At 34.7% G+C, this 24262-nt stretch overlaps 2 protein-coding genes across 3 annotated transcripts; both read right to left on the reverse strand.

Moving 5' to 3' along the window:
* Window positions 1-1269: 1269 nt before the first annotated feature.
* Window positions 1270-3196, reverse strand: LOC112513135 (probable inactive purple acid phosphatase 29). Of its 2 annotated transcripts, none has more exons than XM_025119294.1 (2): window positions 3082-3196; window positions 1270-2708 (listed from the first exon to the last, which is right to left on the reverse strand). In XM_025119294.1, exon 2 carries the CDS (start codon window positions 2610-2612, stop codon window positions 1455-1457), a length of 1158 nt encoding a protein of 385 aa, XP_024975062.1. In that variant the 5' UTR covers window positions 2613-2708; window positions 3082-3196; the 3' UTR covers window positions 1270-1454. The 2 variants fall into 2 exon arrangements, with proteins under 2 accessions (XP_024975062.1, XP_024975070.1); XM_025119302.1 differs by lacking the exon at window positions 3082-3196 and adding an exon at window positions 2931-3071.
* A 2965-nt stretch (window positions 3197-6161) lies between these two features.
* LOC112513127 (probable cytosolic oligopeptidase A) lies at window positions 6162-18910 on the reverse strand. Its single transcript, XM_025119281.1, has 17 exons — window positions 18496-18910; window positions 18261-18428; window positions 17933-18056; window positions 17439-17515; window positions 16848-16991; window positions 16512-16742; window positions 16331-16421; window positions 15468-15589; window positions 15209-15316; window positions 14868-15113; window positions 14287-14432; window positions 11267-11384; window positions 10121-10280; window positions 9970-10001; window positions 9439-9504; window positions 7524-7595; window positions 6162-6656 (listed from the first exon to the last, which is right to left on the reverse strand). Exons 1-17 carry the CDS (start codon window positions 18901-18903, stop codon window positions 6579-6581), a joined length of 2391 nt encoding a protein of 796 aa, XP_024975049.1. The 5' UTR covers window positions 18904-18910; the 3' UTR covers window positions 6162-6578.
* Between the last annotated feature and the right edge of the window lie 5352 nt (window positions 18911-24262).

Here is a 24262-nt window from a genome sequence, read left to right on the forward strand (position 1 = left end):
CACAACTACCTCCTCCTTCGTTATCAACCGCCACCACCACCACAATCCACCATCTTCATGTCCTCTATAACCACCGTCGTCCACCAACCACCACTTCTTCTACCTCCATAACCATCGTCGGCCACCGACCACCACCGCCCATTGCCACTACTACCGTCGGCCACTACCACCTCCACCATAACCAAAACCACCTCCACGTACTACTGTCGGCCACTACCACCTCCACCATAACCAAAACTACCTCCACCATCACCGCTACTACCATCAATTATATCAAAATTTTCATTCGAATTTGGTACCATTATATATGTATGTATTTATTTATATGAAAATTGTGTACAAATATTTATAAATTAAATTATTTACTTTATTTGTGTTAATTATAACTATTATATAATATTTGAAATCATCAAATAACTTTTGGGGATAGCTTGTCTAGTTCTGTCTCGTCTCTAGTTGTACCAAACACCAGACATACTCTTATTTTGTCCAGTCTTCTCCAATCCTACCCTTTTATCTTGTCCAGTTATGTCATGTCCACTAATGTCTGCACACCAAACGCTACCTAAAGTTTGGCATTTTTGTTATTAAGATTAGTACATACTTCTTTTATCCCAAAATAAATGTCTACAATAAGAAATACATACATTTTTAAGAATATGTAATTATTACGCTTTTTAATTAATAAAAGGACAACTTTACCCTTAATCATTGGAAAAAAAATAATTTTATAATTAAGGGTAGAATGAAAAAGTAGACATTTATCTTAAAACAAATTAATATAATAACGTAGACACTTGTTTTGGGACAAAAGAATTAGTTTTATACCAACAAATAGTCACAAGTCGAGTTAGCGACAAAATTACAAACCATATAAATGAAAACCATAATTCAAAACCCACAGGATGAAATTCGTAATTTTTAACAAATCACAGGGACTAAAAACATAGTTTACTCTGACCAAAAATGTAATAGTAGTTAAGAAACATGTTTTATGATGGGCTATAGGTCCCTCTATTGGTGGTTAAACCATGTATGTTCACTTTACACCTAAAAATGGTTATTCTAAATGAACTTGTAACCTCATGCTAATTTAATATTCACATATATATTAACATCGAACTCTCTTTTTTATATTTTATATTTTCAGTATGCAATTTAACTAAAAAGGGTTTATTTAGCAACATCTGATACTCAAAAAGAACAAAAGAGAAGTTGGTTATATATATATATATATATATATATATATATATATATATATATGCTTTCTAGCAACAAGAAATAGCATTTTTTATAAATATAAAGAGCCTGGTACAAACTGCTTGCTTACCTTTTTTAATAAAAAAGATTGGATTTTGATGAAGATGGAGATGGAGATGACTTTTATTGATGCAGCCTATCTTCTGCCTTTCTTTCTACTCTAAAATCTTGTTTGGATGGAATTTCTGGATCATTCAAACACCACCGCCAACGGGCTTCTTTCTACGACTCCCGGATGGATGTCGGCTCCAAAGAACCTGATCATCAATGGCAGTTAGGTGTTTATCATCTAGCCGCTTCCATGTTTTGATGGACTTCACTGCACCCCAATCACCATGTGACTTCTTCTCCAAAGAAACCATCACAACCCTTGCCCTTCTTGACCATCCAGCTTTCCCATATGCATGATATCCAAACCCCCCACCATAACAAAGATGAATTCCACTTAACTTCCCACAGAAATCATTCAAATGATCATGCCCACTGAAAACACCCTTCACATCCCCTGCTTCAACTAAAGTTGTGAAGAACCCTGAATTCACAGAAGCAGAGCTAATCCCTTCTTGTCTCACCCCTGTAAAGTTTGATGAGTCAAAGTTTGCAAACTCGGGCAATGGGATGTGGAAATAAGCAAGCCCAGGAGCTTTTGACTTCTTTCGAAGCTTTTTAGATGTTTGTTGAAACCAAAATTGCTGAGATGGTTTGATCCATCCGTAGCCAAGGATCGAGGGGACTGTAGAGTAATCGCCACTATCAAGAAAGTATAAGTTGAGGATGGATTTGTTCATTGAACTTGATCCTTCAACTCCATGAACTTCAAGATTGTAATTCCCAAAACCATCAATAACGTCAACACCAAGAGGATTTAATTGAGATAGTGTGTGCTTCATTCCAACAATATGTTTCATCACACCTTCTCTTGATAAGGTTGATTCTTGATCATGGTTCCCCAAAACAGCAGCCCATGGGGTTTTCGATGCTATTGCAGGGGCAAAGGCTGCATTCATGGATGCTACTGCGTCTGTTGCATCGAACCCGAAGATATTATCTCCGGTGAAAACAATGAAGTCGGGTTTCTCAGCTTGGATCATACGGTTGATGAAAACACTGGTGTTGAGATCAGAGCAATGGGAAAACTGCTTTGGTAACACATCTTCACAAGGAGTCTTCCGGCCATCAGCATAATGCATGTCAGCCACCTGCAGAATCTTAAACTCTCCCTTCTTTCTACCAAATCTTAACTGTTTTGAACCACCACCATTAGATAACCTTTGAATTCTTTCAGTGTTAACCAATGTAAAACTGGAAAGGGAGCAGAAGACAACGAGGATGGCCAACAGAAATCTAGCCATTGTTGAAGGAAATGAACTTTCCAATTATACAGGAGGTGGATGAGTGGTTCTTCGCAGAGAATATGATGATAATCTGGCAATATTCCTGAAATTCTCCTAGAAAAGTATAACATCAAGTCAGATTCTCTGTTTAAATTAAAAAAAAGCATAAAATTTAGTAGAAACCCGCGATAAACTCCACGATATCTCGGATTTCGTTAACTATAAAAACCGAAGATGTTTATAAAGCATGAGACGGCGAGTAAGCAGCATTTAATCTCGCACTCCAACACTCCTAAACACAACTAACAATCGAATAATCAAGAAGTCAGCGATAACCTAACGATGAAAGTCGTCTGAGTCTCCTGTGTTTCGCCGACAAAGGTTAAGTCGCCCCCAAAAATCAAAGGTAAGTATTGAAACGGCAGGATAAGGTTTCATTTAAACTACGGTTTCAGATCCTAAAAGAAGAGAAGACGATGGATCATACCTTAGGCAGCAGCGGTAGCGGTGATGGAAGATGCCGGAGCGCAGGCGAAGAGGAGGGGCAACCTACAGGCGGTGGTGTGGCAAAATAGCTTCACCCTTTTGTTTTGTAGTTGAGTTTTTAATGATTAGAATTTAATAGGTTTTAAAGAGGGCTTACAAATCTTAACTTGTTAGAATTAATTAGCTGTATAAATTTAATAAATATTTTATTTTTATTTTTATTTTTAATTAATTTAAGGATTTTTTATCCTTAAACATTAGAATGAAAAGTAGATATTCATTTGTGACACAATATTAAATTACTATATTTAACAATATTAAAATATATTATGGTAATCAGTTTTAACTGTTATCCAAAAAGATTCTGACACAAGTTGGTAATTTTATGTATTTTAAAATATATATAAGGTTGGTGGACGGAGGTGTAAATGATGTGAATCGAAGTCAACTAAATTTCGACTCGACTCAACAACTCATAAGTAGTTAAAAGTTAAACTTGATTCGAACTTGATTGCAATTTTTTAAACTCGAACTCGAATCAAGCTCGAACCATTCTCATTTAATGAAATTTTGGGTTCTTCTATCAAAAATTATAAAATTTAAAGGTGTTCTCTAGAATTTTCTAAAACTAAATGGAGTTACAAGAAGACAAAGTTACAAAGTGCGGTCATCTCTCTGTCTCTCTCTCTCTCTCTAACACTTTTTTACTCTTTCTTTACTATTTATCTTTCAATGTGGAACAACTTTACAAACACTTCTATAAGTTCTTTTTTTTTTTAATTATGATTTTAATAGTAAAATAATTGATTAGTTTTTATAGTTAAAAAATGCACAACTTTGTTTAAATGTCTAAAAATATAAGATATTTTTATTATATTATATTTTACAAATCATATTATAAAACTGATTATATTTTAAAACTAATTATAAAAAAAAATCGAGTATTTCACGAACTTTTCGAGTCGAGTATTGGGTAGCTCGACTCGACTTGTTAATATGTCAAGTCGAGCTCGAGTTCGAGTTAAGTGTTGACTGAGTTTTAACCAAGTCGATTTCGAGTAACTCGCGAGCTATCTCGTATTATTTACACCCCTATTGGTACATCTCGCTACATTTCATCCTAATATACATCCAAGGATAAAGATCTCTTATTATACTTCTCGCCTTTAACTTTATCTTATTGCATAAACCCAACCCACATAAATCTAATATAACAATTTATGTATTATTTTTAAAATTACAACTAAAATTATGAGTTATGAAAGTAAAATGAAATAAACGGATGGGAGATATTTATTAATTGGTGGATACATGAGAGAGAGAAGATGCCGGAGTGGGAAAGTTGGTCACACATTAAAGTCCCTTCCCCCGTGATACATCTCACTTCCTTTTTTTATTAATTATTTTATTTTTATTTTTATTTTTATTTTTATTTTTATTAGAGAAACAAAACAAGTTGAATCATATATTTAACACTCCATCAATGTTTGCTCTTTTTTTTCCAAATGAAGACAAACATTTAGATAAACAAGTATTTATGATAAATAATGTTATTTCTTTTATATGTTAAATTACTGATTTAAATAAATTTTATTATTCTAAACAATAAATAAAATTTGAATATTATAACATCATGTCTAATTTCACTTTAAATTACCCAGAGATGTTTTAACTCGCTCAATTGCATAGGGATAAATGGAAGATGGATGCCAACGGAGAGTTTTCGGTAAAAAATTGAGAGTTGTTATCGAGTTCAAGTATCTTTCTACTGACATGTATGCCTCGACAACCTGTTGGAACTATTTGACACCTCGGAAGGTAAACATTTTTGTGTGGTGGGTTCTTAAAGGCGGCCTGCCAATTAGGCTAAATCTGGACAGACGAGGATTGATCTGGAGTCCATATTATGTTCGTGGTATGGAGAAGAATGAGAGACTATAGATTATTGTCTTACAAGGTGTAGATAAGCCTCAAACGTGTGGTCCTCCTTTGTTCAGTGGTGGAAGATCGAAGGTTTGTCGGGAATTCAGCAAAAGAAGTTTTAAATCATTCAGGTGGATATATTTTGCAAGCTACTATTTGGTCTGTGGCATACTTGATATGAGAACATCGTAATCAAGTGGCTTTTCGGGATGAATCTTCACCTTCAGATCTTCTATTTTGAGGTATTCAAACAAGAGTTTAAGACTAAATTTCGAGAAGATTTCGAAAGGTTGCCTTCGCAGGGCCTGTGGCTGACGGAGCCATTTTTGGCAGCATCTGTTGTGACGTGAGTTTCAGGTCTGTCGGTGTTTTGTTTTGGTTTCGGGTTTCGTAGTTGAAGCTTTGTTATAGTTCTTTCGGGTTTCGGGTTGCTTGGTTTAGCCTTTTTCAGGCTTGTTTGTTTGTTTTGGGTTGGTTCCGCGGCCTGCAGAAGCTCTTTTGTAATTCTCTTGGGTTTTAAATAATTGGTTTGCCATTCAACAAAAATCTTTTGTAATTCTCTTGGGTTTTAATAAATTGGTTTGCCATTCAACAAAAAAAATTGCACAGTCACCATTTCTAATAGCAGAAACCTATTTTGAAACCGATATAACTTTATGGCGGAAGGAGTTTTGGGACAATTTAAACCCCTGGTGTGTGTTTTAAAAAACATGTTATACAGGATTACCAAACAACCTGATTAAGAACCAAATTATTTTCATCTAACTTGCAAGTTGCGTACACAAATACGAACACAAAGCAAACCAGGAAAACTAATGAGAATTTGAAATCCAAATATATTGGAAGGAATCTACCAATTAGCTATTGTCCACTTTGGACTCACGGTTTTAAAACACATCTGATAGAGAAAGTATTCAATCCCTTATAAAGCAACCGTCATTCCCCATCCCCAACCGACATGGGGTCTTACAGTAATATAAGAATCCTATCTGTAACAACAGCACCGACAGACAGGCGATTAAGGAGGGAACACGACCAGAAAAGGGAACGACACATGTTGACGAGATGGAGACTATACTTTGTTAATTCAAAGGGAAGAAAAGGGAAAATGAGGGTGGCTGAAAGAACAAAGCTTAAACCCTGGTGGCCTAATTTTTAAGCCATAAACTTATTTATTAAGCCGTAAGTAAATTAACGTATATGCAAAGCTTACAGTTGAGCCAAAACAGATATCACCTTACATGAGACCTTAATCTCCCAACAAATTGGAGTTTCCCATGGCTTATAGACTGAATCATCAACTCAAAATAAAGATGGAACATTGCACCTCCAAATAGATTGCAAAAGATGACAATCCTAAAGTTAGATTTTCGTCATTCGTAAAATGTACTTTGTAGTGTGCATCACATTAGAAACGTTTTCCTTTTGCAATTTAAACAAAGAAAAACAGTAAATAGACCGTCATGTCAACTGCAGCCGCCTGTTTTAATCCAAGAAAAAACCAACAATTCGGATGGCAATGAACAAAAGGATCAACTTCTTCCCTGTTCAGCTAGACCCATATATATAGATATATCATGCTGTCTGCAATAGGCCATTGTGCCTCAGCAGCGGCTCAGGAGAGGGTTCCCGTCCACGGAATTCAACAAAAACCTGTTATTTTCCATTCCACCATTATCATCAAGTCCAGTAACATAACAAACTTTATATAAAAAACAAACATGTCCGATAAAGCTAATGCTTTTATTAACAGGACTCTCTGCTTGCATTCCATAATTCACTATCATTTAGTGCTTATATATCATATGTAGATATAACATAATTGTATCTCATATATATAGGCATATACAGTTGCAGTCATCCATCCACTTCAAAAATCCAAAGTGGTACTGGTATTCACTATTCAAGACTAATGCATATATTTTGGGTTTCATTTGTTACTACCAGTTTATGCATACACCATTCTTCATTTGTAGGTCTAGTCTCCATTTCTCCTTGCATTTAGTAAATAGGAACCCACAACATTAAAATGATAAATGGTGAAAAATAAATGAACTTTTAGTTTTTTAGCTCCTAAAACTTCATGCTGTAATGTTTTGTTGTAGTATAATGTAAGTGTCAAGGTTACCGCCATTAGAAAACAAACTGTGACTGAATTTGAAGTTTAAAGGCACCCTACTTAGCACTTGAATGTCAATTAGAACTCTTTTGAGATCAGGATTCCATAATGATAACCAATTAAAGGTGATATCTAGTCTTCGTTAGCAATTACATTTACAATTTCAGGATAAACTAGACTGCTATTGGAAGTCATATTTGGCCTTTAAAAAGATATTGCAATAATCAAAGAGATCTAGAAAATGAAGAGTTTAAAGAAACTTCAATATTTTAAAAGGGATGCATTTTCTATCTTAAAAGCACAAACCAGTTCTTAAATTTCACATAATAAAGTTGTTAAGAGTGCTGAACAAACAATATGTTATTTGAGATTCTGTAACTGAAGAATCAAAAAGATCTAACCTCTAGCGGATCTTTTCCACCTCCAAGCGCAAGAATAGTTTCACGGAACCTGTGCCCTGTCTCTCTGACAGCCTGTTGCAGACCCAAAAAATTAAATCACTTGAACAAGAAATCTAAGAGATTAGTTTCAGGATGTAGCAAATCATGATTAACAGTTCTTCCACAACAAATTAACATAACAGCGTCTATACTATAGATGGTAAACACAGGATACAACACCTAATAATATGCATACTATCCTACTGGTAAATTCGTACAATTTTAGCACTTCTTTGAACATACAAATACACAAGCTTAAAGATTATAAGAAAACCAACAACATGTTGCAACAGTAGAAAATGATGTGGGGAAAAGAACACGAAGATGGTTTTCAAAAACTGTTCCTAGCCGTTATTTTAATGTAACTCAGGCAATGGTAGACTTAAAAAAAAAAAAGACTTGGCTATTCTCGAGGGTGGCCAGTGAGACCCCGTCTACCAGCATTTGCATGTAAGTTTATCAACCAGTTCGCATTTGTAGTGCGCACCAAGAGTATCATCTAGATTCCAGAGCTTGAAGTTAGGGGCTGTTTGGCAGTTGCTGAATGGTTTGGTGCAGAATGGTTAAGTGGTCAGAATGGTCAAGAGGGTCAGAATGGTTAAGTACTGAATGAAATATGGTTGTTTGGTAAATATTCTCTGAATGACAACAAATTACTATTTTACCCCTCTATATGATTTAATCCAAACCAAGGTTCTGTTAGCATCCAAAATGAACGGCGACGGTAGTTTCAATCCGTCAGAATGATCGGCGATGATTTCATACAGAAAATGAACGGCGACGGTAGTTTCGATCGGCGACAGTGCTTCTTTAATGTTTTTAGCCTTGATTCAACATAAGATTTCATACAAGAAATTAGGGCTTCGATCGGTGACTGTGGTTTCAATCGGTGACTGTGGTTTCAATCGGTGACTGTGGTTTCAATCGGCGATGATTTCATACAGAAAATGAACGGCGACGGTGGTTTCGATCGGCGACTGTGGTTTCGATCGGTGGTTTCGACCAGAAAATGAACGGCGACTGTGGAGACGGCGACTGTGGAGACGGCGACTGTGGAGACGAAGACGATGGAGGCGGAGACGATGAAGACGATGAAGAAGGCGACGATGGAGACAGGGACGGAGATGGTGGAAGGACGGAGGCGACACAGCAGCAGGCAAAAATGGATCGATCGATTGGAAGGAGGAGAGGAGAGGAGAGGAGATGAGACGAGATCGATTGGAAGGAGGCGACACAGCAGAGGGCAAAAATGTCACCAGATCCCTCTGAATCGTTGAGGGGAGCCCTAGCCCCTAAATGGTTAAGAGGCTTTTGTCACCATTAAGAGGTCCTTTTTTTTTTGCCAAACAACTCTAGCCTCTTAGCGATTAAGAGGTGTCCTCTTAATGTCACCATTAAGAGGCAACCAAACAGCCCCTTAGATAGTTGACAAAATCTAACAAGAAATGCAGCTGAACAACAGAGGAGGATCAACCATGTGTTTAGCCACTGAAAGAAAGATACCCCATTACAATGTCTGTTCAATAACAAGTGGAGCCAACCACCGACTAAGACTAACGTATCTACAACTACATCCCTCCCTGTCAGGATCGGGCGAAAGTTGCTTTGTCTTTGTATTCAATGAGTGAATCAGTTCCTATTGCTTTGCTTAACGACAAGAGTTAAATTATCAGAATTAAATGACATTTAATTGTAATGATATTTGTAATCAAATGACTTGTCCAGTCCCTATGTGCTGCATAGGAATGAAAGCTTCCACAAGCATAACGCACCATGCAACATTTCGTAAACGATACTCACACGTATCTATTACACACACATTCTGGAAAGATAAAAGCGCCAGTTAGCTCATTATGTATATCCACAAAAACAATACCTTGTCATCCTGTAATCCAGCATCCTCAAATGCCGAGAAAGCATCAGCAGACAACACTTCGGCCCACTGCAAAAATGATGTTCACAATCAGATAGAGTGCCAAAGGAGAGAAGAATAATCAAATAACGCATTTGAAAAACAACATATAAATCACAATGTTTCTATTTCCTACAAGCCATTTAATATATAGGTTTTTCTAAACGGCAAAAAATCTCTAACAACCTAAACGCCATAAAATTAGGACTCAATTATTTACTTGAGCATTACTAATGCTATTTGGGGAAACCACTAAGACATCACAGAGAATCACCAACCGGGATACAATTGCCATCACATGGAAGTTAAACACGAAGGGTATTTAGGCTGCATTACTTTGACCTAATTAAAAGAGTTTCCAATGATAGAAGATTGGAAGTTTGGACATGGAACCAAGAGAGAGACTGAAATACTAATATCCCCACATGCCAGCCAAAGACAAACACCTGAAAAAAGATAATCAAGGGCCACCAAGAAAGCAAAGAAAAATTATACCTTATAACTGTAATACCCAGCAGCATACCCACCTGTTGACGCCCAACCAAATCAAAATGAGAAGGCAACAAGAATAGAAAGATGTAACATAACATTCATCAGCAAACTAACCGAAAACGACAAAATGAAAGAAAAATAAAATATAACCAACCTGCAAAAATATGGCTAAAACTGCAAAGGAACCTGTCCTCTGGAAGCGGAGGAATTACTTGAGTTTTTTCACTGACCCTTCGATCAACATCATAGATCGATTCAGACCCGCCAGGAACATACTTACTATGCAGCTCCAGGTCAACTGTTGCAAATTTTAGCTACAAAACAACACAAGTCAATTGATTATCATATTTACTTTTGTCTGCTAAACTACCACTGTTCCTTCCAGCCAAGGCCACATATACAACAGCACATAAACACCAATGTATTGGACAAGAATTTAAGATAACAAAATAATAGGTTAAGGAAAAAATTTCTTCCCTAACACTGATATTACTATTATATCATACAACATCGTCAAGCCTCAAGGGGATGGCCTAGTAGGTTAGGATTGGGAGCTTGATTTATGAGGTCTCAGGTTCGAATCTCTGGGTACTATAAACTGCTTAAGGACCACACCTGCTGACTTGAAAGCCTAAAGTTTACACGATCCATGTGAAGGGTTGTTTTGCATAAACCCTTCTAGGAAACTCATTATTAATTTTGAGAAATGAAACAGAGATTATAATCTTGCAGGCATTAATTATACAAACAAGAAATCTTGCACCCACTACACTAGTGGGTACTAGCAATTAGTACAAACGTCACAGGAGTAGTGATGAAAAGCCTTTAGTACAACTTTCTTTTTAATGATATGAAAGTAGCTTTGCAAATATATTATGCTGAAATATGTTCTATCACATGGTTACATCATTACAAATACCAGCATTAAACATGTATAGACCAAAAAAGAACATGAATGAAGTAAAATGTTGAATTGAACACTCCAAATACAACCACAAGCACAAGTGACCAATTGGTTTCCGGGAAAGTAACAATACTATGGCAAAACTATAATTATTGAACAATATATGCATACACTTCGACAAGATTATAAAAGAAATGCCAGAAATGAGAGAACTGAAGAAACATATCCATGATTCGCCATTAAGGCTAATCCCATATTTATGGACGGCTATAAATATTGCCTAAATAAAAAGAACACATTTCAAGATAAAGTAATGAACATCAAAAATGCATTCACACCCGTTCTAGTTGAATAAATGAATTATGAATCTCGGCAAAAGATAGATGTTATACTCACCTGACGAAGGCTCAGGGTACCAGCACGGAAAGTCTTAGCAGCAAGAAGCTTCTGATATATCTCTTCAGGGAGCGACTCCCCAGTTTCATAATGTTTCGCAATACTCATCAGAGTATCCCTGCAACAGCCATCTAATGTATTAAATTAATTGTCATACACCTGGTTGAGAATGTATTGAAGAGTATGAATTTCACTAGATTACACATCATCCTAGGTAACGATTAGGACAAGTATATCCAAGAATGAAATAATTTGGCCAAGATGAGCACTAACTTTTAACACAGCCACATTTTTTTCATCACTCTTATCACAGCACTTTTCTCTTCTACAGGTAAATATAGCAAGTACCATTAACAAATAAACTTGGAAAAACTTCAGGAATATGTCTGTAGGACCACAAGTAAAATCTTTACGTTTTTTAGTTTCTTTTGTTTCCTGTATAGAACTTTCAATTGGAGATAACAGGAATCCCTTTACCTTTCTCCCAATTACTAGGATGTTATAATCCTACATGATGTTTGTTTTCATTTAACCCAGTCAAAAGATAGGTTTCCAGTAAATAATAAACACTACTTTTGGTATCATTCTTATTTATAACCATCAATGTTTGTCTGTTATTCAATACTGGTGATACAACAAGCATTAATTAGATTGGCACACTCACGAGCATAGATTGCCTCAAGTATTCTTTTATATCATTTTACTTCTGTCAGGAGCATCTCCTCGATGCCTATGGACTTAAACTATGCTAATGCCAAAGTTAACAGTGACATGTTCTATATAAGTCCAGGTACTAGCTCCGTTGATAATTGAGGGTATCAGTTCAGACTATTTGACTCACCGCAGCTTATTTGATTTTTAATATTTCTACCTCCTGCAAGTACCATCTTTAAAAAATGTGTAATATTCGCTCATGTTCTTAAGCAACCATTCATCAAAAAGTCACAGGTTTTCTCTGAATGAATTAACTAACCCAGTTGGTTCTACACCATATAGGGTAACACATCCTTAAACCATATTTTAAATTTTAAATTTAGGAACAAAAGTATTCTTATTCCATAACATGCTTAACTGAAGCTGCAAGAAGCAATAAAATGGAAAACTGTTGTTGCAAGATATACTCTCAACTACAAGTAGATCAAACTATAAAATAAAGCAAGTTTTTTGTCAAAAAGCAGCTAAATCAACATGATGATATACAAGTTGATCACTAGGTTTGAGTTGCTAGTGTCTTGCCAGCTTATCTATATAGTATCTTTCTACCACAACCATCTCTCCATCAAATCAATAAACAGAGCATGTCTAAAGTGTATCAGCATATAAAGCTACAGCTGATCGTATTTTTTCTTTTATTATGCCAAGTCACGCGTACTCGGCTAAAAAGGTCATGAATATATGCGGTCTGGGGGACAGTAGACTTTTGAATACTACTAGCAAGAGATAGAGAGAGCAAGTGGAAAAGGAACTAAAAGCAATTAAGAGTAAACAGTGTTCTAACAAGCGACAAAATAGTGTGGATGCCTAATCGTAAGCAGTGCTTAATCCACTTCAATTTCCTTTTAGGCAACAAATAAAAAGCCCTGTACAATCAACCACTAAGGGTGTGTTTACTTAGGGCTTAATAAGGCTTAATGGGTAAATTGGCTTATTCGCGCAGTCATTTTAGGGTGTTTACTTCGGGCTTAATCGCCCAGACATGGGCTTATTCGCGCAGATGGCTACCCTAGGTTGTCCACATTAAGCCAAAAAATAGACACTCCTACCCTTCATAATCGACGCTATCAGGACACTATCTCCTCAAGAATCGACGCTATCTCCTCAAGAATCGACACTCTTTCTCCTCAATAATCGACGTTATCTTCTGCAACAACCCTAATCGGCCGATCGATTATTTGTGTCTCTTCTCCAAAGGTAACTACTTCTCCTCTTTATCTATAGATTATTTGCTTTTAGAAAAACCCTAGCTGCTCGATTGGTGCTCGATTGTTGCTATACTGTTGCTATATTGCTGCTGATTTGCTGCTAGTATGTGCTCTATTGCTGCTAATTTGCTTTTAGAAAAACCCTAGCTGGTCTATGTATGTGGTTTGTTGCTGATGATTTGCTTTTAGAAAAACCATAGCTAGTCTATGTATGTGGTTTGTTGCTGCTGATTTGCTCTATTCAAGTGCATAAGTAGCTTTGTTCTGAAACTTAATTATATGTTCTGACCAAAATCTAACCATCCAACGACAATCCATAGAAAACATCGTCCTCCTACACTACTTGGACAGAGATGAAAATTCAACCTCCTACACTACTTGAACATTCCCTGTTCTCATATAAGACCTGTACTTCATTAGATATCTAGCACCATCACAGACTTCCCCTAAGCCAATTAAAAGTATGTATAACCAAGAACCTTTTCCCATTATGCATCTAATTATTGCTTTCCATCATAAGCTCCAAGTTGGAATTCACAAGCTAATCCTTTTAAGAGTGATTTTCGAACATAACTCTCATAAAGGTTTATCTTGCGACTTGTCAGCTACGTGCATTTATTGATGCAACTCTCTGCATCTATTCTGCTTCCTTAAATCACTGCAGCAAAACTATTTCAGTTACCAGCCCCTTAGCACATATAATCTTATTGAACTCACTACAAGACAACACACCTCCCATGTTCACTGGTAGAAGGTGCAATCAGTAGTAGCTTTTCAGCTTACTTTCTAATATCATAGCTTATCATAAATTATCTTAAAAAATAAGTCTATTTGCCTAGAGAAACAGAACAGTAATTTAAACTGGATCTTCTTCTCAAGGATAGCATTCCTCTTTTGCTCTACAACCAAACTATTTTGTTTATTGCATTATGCCACCAAGGTTTTGTTTATCTTCTCAGCATCTGCATCGATATGTCTTATTGTGCCTTGACAAAGACATTTACCTAAGGAGGATTGATTACAGACTTAAAAAAAATAAGATAGAGCCTTACTCCAGATTAATTGTAAATCAACCTAAGTTGCAATCTGATAGTATACCTATGGTAGCACCAATTCTCCATGAATTGAGAAGGTAATTCAACAGCATCCCACTCTATGCCACGTATACCAGCAACAAGGCCCTCGTCTTGTTTTGTTAGCATATGTTGGAGTGCATGACCAAACTCATGGAACACAGTCTCAACCTGCAAACATGACAGCATATAGTAAAATATATAATATGTATATATATGTGTAAAAGATTTAATTTCTTGCTCATTATGTAATACTATTATTCATCATAGATGCACAAGTGGAAAGGGTTGCAATTGGGCATCCTCATGTATTTAGTTTGCTTGATCATTTATTGACTTCATGCCAGGTGCGAGGCTTGATGCTTAAATATCTTCCCATCCCCCCTTAAGATACTTTTTAAATTCAAAAAGAAAATGCACCAACAGTTTAAAAACATCACAAGAACTCCCACCATTAAAACAAAAGGGAATATTTTCCATCATACTGCATGCCAGATTAAGAGATAACTTTGAAATGATAACTGAAAATTCATAAATTATAGCACGATTCCCTCCTTATGAAATGTCAAAATGTTTTGCCCTTGAACCAAATTTACATATACCTACCTCACGGAATGTCATAAGACTTGGCTTCTCTCCTACAGGTGGCATTTGATTGCACACCATATGCGCAACGGGCAACCTAACAGAGGTTCTGTCATCTGATAGTACACGACTCCTTGCAAGAACCTCATCCATCCATGCACCGCCTCTTTTTTCAGCGGGACGAGAATATGGATCAAAGTAAAAATATGAAATAGGTTTGCCTGATGAATCCTTGATGCAGTAAAATCTGACATCAGCATTCCAAACCTACACATTCAGCAAAACAGAAGAATGAAACATGTTGAATCCCCACCCCCGTCTTCTTATCTGATGGTAAAACGAAAGGTAATTAGATATCTCACAGGTGCTAAACCATCAGCTGGTTCAACATCAATGCCAAACAGCATCTTCACTAGGCTGAAAAGACCATCCATGACTTTAGGCAATGAAAAGTAAGGTCGCAGTTCTTCCTGCAGTATCAAGAAAATCACCTCTTGAAAACATTTATATGTAGGAAAGAGAAGGAACAGATTTTCACAACAATACATAAATGTATATTATTTTTTGTATGATACGGAATGTAAAAGGGTAGTAGTGACACTCAGTTCCAGAAAAAGAAACCTCGTTTAGCTCAAATTTTGATTCACGTAGCCTCTCACTCCAAAAGGCGGTATCCCAGTGGGTCAAGTCATCAGCTTCAGAAGCGCCTTGACTTTTGGAGAACTGTCTGAGATCTTCCATATCTACAAGATATGAAGGAATTGATACATGAGTGTGTTCTAAGCCTTTTAAATGAACTTTTAACTAAAAAGAACATCAACAGTACAAATGTGGCAGCAAGTAAACTGACCAAATAAAGAAGTGAAAGCATAAGTAGACAAGAATAATAACAAAAACAACATTCAAAAATGCCAAACAACTGCTAATCATTAAAGATACATGCAAAAAGAAGTGTTATTCAGTCATTTCACTCCAATTCTTTGCTACTATACTTGATTGTTTGAATTCTTGAATTGGTATGTTTTTTATTCATGAACATCTGAACTTATGTATAAAACCAAGGGATAGGGACCCGAGATGCCAAAGTTTGTTAGAACATAAGCAAATAACGCAAAAGATACATCAGTTTCGTGAGGGCTTGTTTTTGTTTTATTAAGACATGTCTGTGATAAGATGGCTGAATGCGAACAGTAGATACATGGTTACTTATCCAATTCAGCCATTGCTTAACAAGTAAGCAAAAAAACAAACACTGCTTAGTGGTTGAGGGAATAAGTCATTATTAAGATCATTAAGCAAAAAAAAAAAACCCTAAATTTCAACCATCATATTTAACAACCATATGGCTCTCCAAATGTTATAATTGATATATTAGGGCCTTTTGGTGATTCTCTGCATTATGAATTAGTGACTGCTAAAGCAAGAAACCTCCATCAAGAATTGGTGTGACACAAGCACTTTCATAACCATATAGGGTACATTACCCTGAACTGCAGCATTCCAGGAAGCACTCCTGAGCTTTTCCAGTAGCTCTTCTGCTTTACTAACAGTAGCCATCTTGGTTGCCATGCTTACCTGTTAATAAATTTCCACTATGCCAATCAAATAAAGCAACTATGAAGCTAAGTTAGATAGCAAGTACAACCAGTGAACAACAATTTAGACCTCTGCATAGTTTTTGTAGCCAAGAAGCTTAGCTTTTTCCAATCTAAGCTTCAGAATTTGGTCAATAACTTGAGTATTATCTAGTTCTCCGCTAGAAGCACGGGTTACATAAGCACGGTAAATTTCCTCCCGCAAAGCTCGATTCTTAGCATGTTGCATGACAGACATAAAACTTGGAGCATCCAAAGTAATCATCCATGGCCCATTTTCAGCAGTGGCATTTTCATGACCCTGGATTCAAATATGTACAATGAAATAAGAACAAGTGGGATACTGATGTCCAGATGGAAGCATCCACTAAACAGTATGCACAAATAATGAGGTTTCTTTAGAAACCTTAGATGAGGCAGTTTGTGCAGCCAAGCCAAGAGCTGTAGCTGGCAATCCTTCGATTTCCTTCTTATCTGTTATTATTTTTTGGAACTTCTTAGTGGCATCCAAAACATTCTCCTCAAATTTTCGAGAAAGTTTTGTCAACTCCTGCAGATCAACTCACAATGAATGCCAAAATAGTCAGCAACCTTAACAAAATAAACATAATTGTCACTCACTTCGCTAGTCTCACAATTTTAAATGAAGATCAGACAGATGACCATAATGAAGGATGAAAAAGGAATGGAAGGAGAATATCAATATGCATGCCAAGATAACAAGTATTAAACCCATGCAGAACCCAGATGAAGAATATTAACATGCATGACAAGAAAACAAGCACTGTTTGCAGACCCCAAGGGTGGAAGCTTCATCCATAGTAACATCATTATCACTATATGCTCTCTTGATTTATGTCTCGCAGTGGTAAGTTTGGTCAAGTGTTAGTGTTCAAAAGAACTGAGGTAACCATAGTCAAATATTAAATGAACATATTCAAATTTAAAAACAAATAAAAGAAAGACTCTGGCTGCTCAGGACAATAAAAGAGCACACCTGTTCAATTTTGTTAAATTCTTCTCTCTTAGAATCTTCAAGGGAGACACCACTAAGAACAGCCTCCTTTATTGATGCTGCATGTGTAGACAAGTTGAAACATGTCATACCAGATTCGCAGATGCATGATATTAAGATAAAATGGGAAATAACATATTTTCAGGATCTGCTATACATCTAGACTTGCTTGCAGTACAAAAACTTCAGGTCATAATAAAAATTAAAAGGTACAAATGTTTAAAAGGGTCTGATTAATATTGTGCAGACCAAAACAGAACCATCAAACTCTGAGGATAAGTTGCGCCTGCTTAGTACGAATACACTAAGATACAAGTAAAGGCTATATGGATATTGTTGAAATTTGTAAAGAAATTTGGTTCTTGGTGTGAAATTCAGTGGGTTCGTTGGTGTGGGTTGAGACCATAAACTTTAAATAATGTGCACAATAAAACAACTTCTATTCTCTGACAATCAGAAGAATTTCAGGTACTTACATTCAACGATTCGTTTGCGAGCATCACTTAGTGTTGCCCAGTCCGGTGATTCCCTTATAGCCTTATAAGCATTGTATATAGGTTTACTTTGACCCAATTTCAGGTCAAATTCCACTTTCTCAGGCTGCAAAAAGAATATAAGAAACGTTAAAAAAAACCACAACATCCATTTCTTCTCAAATTAAATGCAATGTCAATTACTTTTATATTGAAAAGGAGAACACCTTCAACGCACATAATCACTCAACCCATATATGATATATGTATTACGATCATGTTATCTCTTTAAAAGGGGAATTAAATCAACAAAAAAGCGACAGAAATAAACCTGGATTTCTTCAATGGCAGAACGGAGTTCAGGAGTATCTTTAACAGACTTGAGATGATTAATAGCTCCCCAAACAACAGACAACCGATCCATCATCTTCTCATACGGCTCCACCAATTTCGGCCACGACGGCTCCACGGTCTTCTCCAATTCCATCAAATCACTGTCCTGAAATATTTCCCCCAAAGTCAACAATCAAATAAACACAAATCCATAATCAATCACACAGACTTACAAGCTTCTTCAACAAAGCACGCATCCCAGGGCGCACGTGACTGGCATCGATGACATCAAAGGGGGGAAACTCAAACTCCTTCAATAGAGGATTATCATCACTAACGGTCGACATTGGGGATGGTGCTGTGGCGGAGGAGAATGAAGCACGGAATGGATCAACGGCGGCGGGAGGCGTAGGTAGGTGGGAGTGGCGGAGGCGAGTATTGCGAAGAGGAGGAGGAGGGAGGCAGAAGTAGAAGGAAGAAGACCAGAGGGGACAGATACGAGATTTAAGAAGATGCTTGGGGGTTGAAGCAGAAGGAAAGCATAAGGGACGACGAAAAGAGCGAGCAAGAGAAATAATGGCAGCCATCGTAAGGACTACGATAACAAGTGTAGCCCCGATGGATGTGATCCGTCTTCTCATTTTCTTTTTTTATTTTGTTTTGTGACGGGAAATTGGACACAACAGGGGAGATAAACACTTCACTTGCAAACAAAACCAATGTAACCTAATATCTTATTATAATTCTTAGATTTTTATATTGGATTAAATTATTAATTAAAGTGTGAAATTAACGGATTTAAGAAAATAAAATAACTTGTTTGATTTAAAAAAAACGAGGATAAAAATTAGACCGTTTTTATCTGGTCTAAAAAATAGTGATATCTTAGAAGAGCTTGATATTTTCTTTATCATATGCGTTTTAATCGTGAGTTCAGGTGTGTGGACAAAACGAACAATATCTCATATGGTTGACTTGAAATGTTACAATATGACTCAAAAAATTGGTATTCACTAATGACGTCATGATCGGATTTGTTTTGTGATGCAAATACCCATCTCTTAGTTTCAAGTTTTATATATGTATTGATATTACTATTTAAATAGAGAGTACAAGACGTTACAACAATCAAGTGCATCCACGTAATGAGATTGTTATAATTCCAATTTTATAATATCTACAATAAAGACAATTAACATATACTTTTGTTGACTTATGAAATAGAGAACTTCAATATCAACAATAACAAATAGTCTGGATAACTTAAAAAGGGAAAAATAGTTGTAAAATATTTGAGTATAAAACATTTGATTTTGATTTTGAGGGAATGATTGCTTTTTAAGTTTTCTTTTATTAAGATCTATTTGAATTAAATAGCATGTTTAAACTAAAACGTATGTACAAATCAAGATCAATTGTTTATTGTTGTTTGTTATATATGTGATGTTGTATCTATGGTTTTTAAAGCACGTTAAAATAAAAGAAACCCAATATATCATGAACATACTGATTTCTCATGATTTTGAGATTTGACAATAACCCTATATAATTGGTGTCCATTTTTAGAAATGTCAATATAGAGAAACACAACAAAAACTACTATGCTAAAAAGCCATAAATTAAAATCAATATCCATGTCGATGCTATTTTGGATGTTGGTCTTATGGCTTGGTTAGATAACGATCTTCTTTTGTACTATAACAATATTAAGAAACTATTGAAAAATATAATCACTTTTCTTCGTGTCCAAAATCAACACCACGATAATATATAAACAAAAGTTTCTGAATGAAAAACAGTACATTTGAATTACAAATCAAATCTTTTAGGTTTTAACACAAAACTAAAATTATTAGTAAGTTTTTATTGAAAGAAAACCGACTGTTTTGATGGAAATTGCTATGAAGGAATGGATGAAATGGAAGGTGTGTGTTTTATCTTATATAACATATTATATTTTTCAACAAAATTTGACCATTTTTTTTAACCTTTTATTGTTGAACTGGGGATTGACCGTAGATAAAGCTGTAAACCAACCGAACGAACACGAACAGAGGCTTATTCATGTTCGTTCGTTTAACTTAACCGAACAAACACGAACGGCAAACAAATGAAAATCTTTGTGTTCATGTTCGTTCGTTTAAAAAGCAGGTGTGTTCGTGTTCGTTTTTGTTCGTTCATTAACATGCAAAACGAACGTAAATGAACGAAAATAAACAAACGGGCTAAACGAACATAAATAAATATTATATGAATTCAAAGTAAATAAATAAAATATTATATATTAAATTTAATATATAAACGAACATAAACGAACGTTCACGCACATAAATGAACGAACGAGACTCTTGTTCATGTTTGTTCGTTTAACTAAATGAACTTCCTACCGAACGGTTCACGGACGGTTCACTGAACATTCGGTTTGTTTACAGCACTAACCGCTAATAAACCAGGGACAGGGGAAACAAAAACAATGAGGGGGTTTGATTCCCTATCGAGGACGAGGATGAGATAGTGGATTCGGGGTCAAGGCCGAGGATTGCATTCCCCCGCCTCGTTCCCATGCCTAGTGAATTGAGTTATCAGTCCATTAACTTAATTAATTAATCGACTTAAATCACTTGGGGACTATTTGCTTTTTGAAAGAAAAAAAAAATCTCATCCACGCGTTATTTTAACTAGATAAGAGATTAGACTTACAAGATTGTTTTTTTTTTTTTTGTGATTATCGTGTAAAACTTTTATCATCATTGATTGATAAGAAGTGGTGGTGCTGAAGTATGAAATCTGAATCAATAAAATTGTTTGTTTTTGTAAAATGATAAATGTATGAATTGTTTAAATTATCTATCCAATCTATTAGAAAAATATAGTATTGAATTTATAGATAAATTTGCAGAATTGCACGTATTTATTCATCATGATTACAAAATTTACATATAAATTTTATATTTAGCATTCATTTAAACAAAAATGTCACTGACGGTATTTAACACATTTAAATACTATTAAAATACATCAATTAAGAGAGGTGAAGATCGATTAAGAGAAATGAATGATTAAGGTTAATCGATTGATCGAGACATGTCGTTGCTGAGGGTCTGAAAACAATAAGAAACAAATAAGAGGTTGATTCACCTCTTATCAAATAAGGGGACAATAAGACATAAGTGTCTCTGAAAAAATTGAAAAAAAAAAAACAATAATCTAAATAACCTACCCCTTAATGAATCATACATAAAAGATGATAAAAGAGCTTTTTTCAAAAAAAAAAAATAATAATAACATAGCATCTCCAACAACTATGTTATATATTTTTTTTTTTCTAAAATAGAGTATTAAAAGGCAAAATCTCAATAAAAAATTACATTCAACTCAAACAGCTACTCTTACATTTAATAAAATATTATTTTTTTCTACTAAACATTTATTACAAAAATCTCTTATTGATGGAAGTTTTAAAATAATAATTTATCCCTCTATTTAAAGACATCTTTTCTCTATTTTAACATACAAGATAGCATAAACGTTTTAGTAAAAAAATTGTTAAAATCCTTTTTTTCTCTCTACTTTAAAATAGTTGTTGAAGATGCTGTAATGACAACAATTTTTGCAGACACATGAAATCGGATGCAAGGCGAATGTGATATTCCACCATATCTCCTTTGACCTCAACCACTGCACCACAACCCTTGTGGTTATGTTTTTATTCATTTATTGTTAATAGTTTCTTAATATCGTTAACTTTGAGTCTACTTGAAAATTCAGACATTTGTTAGTTTACAAAAACAAACAACTTTATTGATTATGTTTTCATATTTCAACATCACCTCTTATTAATAAGAAATGAAATGTTTTTTCCAGACTTCAACGCCTCTTATAAAAACAAACAAGACATTAATGAATTGAACGACTTATTTAACAATTCCGTACATATATATTTGTTTAAAAATTAATCAATAAGTTGACAACTTAACAAACACAATTTTTGATTGAGATTTTGACACTTTTCTTTACATTATATATATATATATATATATATATTTGTATAAAATCTATTGGATGTTACTGTTGACGGACGTAAATATTAATATAAAAATAAGTTGAAATAAAATGTAGGAGAATCGTACAATTTATTTAAGACAAACAAAAATGTTAGTAGACTTGTAATCATTTATAAAACAAATAATCATATAAACTAGTTTATACACTATTATTTCACATATGAAATATTAAGATTATTCTTTATGGAATTTTTCTTGGCATAAACCTTTTATATCTCAAACAACACAATATAAAAACTGCATTTTTACTAGAGCTGCTTATGAGCGAGATGACCCGTTAGATCCGTCATGTCCAGTCTGCTATAAAAGCATACTTGAATTATCATTCTCGAAGAAATGGACGACCCTGGAGGCTTGGACTAACTTGTTAAAATTAATGGGCGGACATGGACAATGGAAAAATATTTGACAGACCTGTCAGACCCATCAATATTTTTATAATAATTAACTTTTATGATTAAAATTTACAAATAAAATTGAAGATTCTTAATACCCATCAATTCCTACTTAATTATGGCTCATGATAATAACATTAATATTAAATTTGAAAATATAATTAACTCAATTGATCAATTCCTTATTATCTCATTTAATCATTTTCTTTATCGATACTTCATATTTAGTGAAACAATTTTTGTCTAAAGTATGTATACTGTTATGTATTTACGTCAAATTTTAAGTTAGAAAAATTATTATGTATTTTGAATTATTTTACATAACTTGTGATTTTATATAAGTTTTGTTTTCATAAAAATATAACAAGATTTTTAAGTTTGTTAGCCTGTGGGCAAGTCTGACCCATTTATAGGACAAATATGGGTAAGTTTTAAAACCCGTAAAAACGAGTTTGGTTTTACCATACTAGGTCCGTTGAAAAAAAAAATTAAACCCAGGCTGGATCGGCCTAAGCCCACAAATGATCAGCTCTAACTTTTACATGTTTTTTGTATAATATATGAAACAACATAAAAATTATTTTTCTATAAAAACTTTGCAAATATTTTAAATAATTATAATAAATATCACAAATTAATTAAAAATGTTTTGAATATGGATTTTTGATGAAGAGAAGAGAATTAGCCATCTTCATCTCTACCCGATTAGAGACCGTTGTTTTAATGGAGGAGGGCTCCATATCCGATTAAATTCCTCATAATTTTCCAGTTTCATGGATCAGGCGACTGGAATCATTGTTCATTGGATTCCCGCAGATGAATACTCGTCGAATGGTCGAAGGCCAGAGCCACACCGACTCGGTCATGAAACTCTCCCTCTGCTACGACGGCAGATCCGTTAGCATAAACGACGACAATCAACTTTATCAACTCATCAACCACATTAACGACGGCGATGGTGATGTCACTATACCTAAAACACATCGTCGCAACTATTTTTTAGGTTAAATTTGTGTTTTGGTTCAAGAATCTCAAGAAACGAACAAACACGTATGATTCATATACACGTTGGAGATGAAATATGAGTAGTTGCACGTATCCATTTTCATCGTAAATTTTACTTAATCGCAATTGCTTTTATAAAAAAAGAGCAAAATGCATAAAATAACAATCTACTTTCATAATTTTTTTTATCATAGCATTGTACTTTCAGTTTTTCTTATTACAGCAATGTACTTTTAAACTATATTTTATTATGACATTTTTGAAAAATTTACCCATTATAGTATTGGGTAACCTTTTGATTTAAATTTACCCATAATACCAGGTTTTTGTGCCACCTCATTGTCCATGTAAACTATCCACATGTACTATAGTGATGTGACTTTCTTATTACATCATTGTACTTTCAAATGTATTTTATTATAGCATCTACTAGTTATTATTAAACATTGTATTTTTAATATTTAGATATTTTACATGTTATTTAATAAATATATTAAATAAATTAAAAAAATTCTAAATTATTCATTAATATACCA

The sequence above is a fragment of the Cynara cardunculus genome (assembly GCF_001531365.2).
Source record: "Cynara cardunculus var. scolymus isolate 2C chromosome LG 1, CcrdV1, whole genome shotgun sequence".
In the NCBI taxonomy this organism is placed as follows: Eukaryota; Viridiplantae; Streptophyta; class Magnoliopsida; order Asterales; family Asteraceae; genus Cynara; species Cynara cardunculus.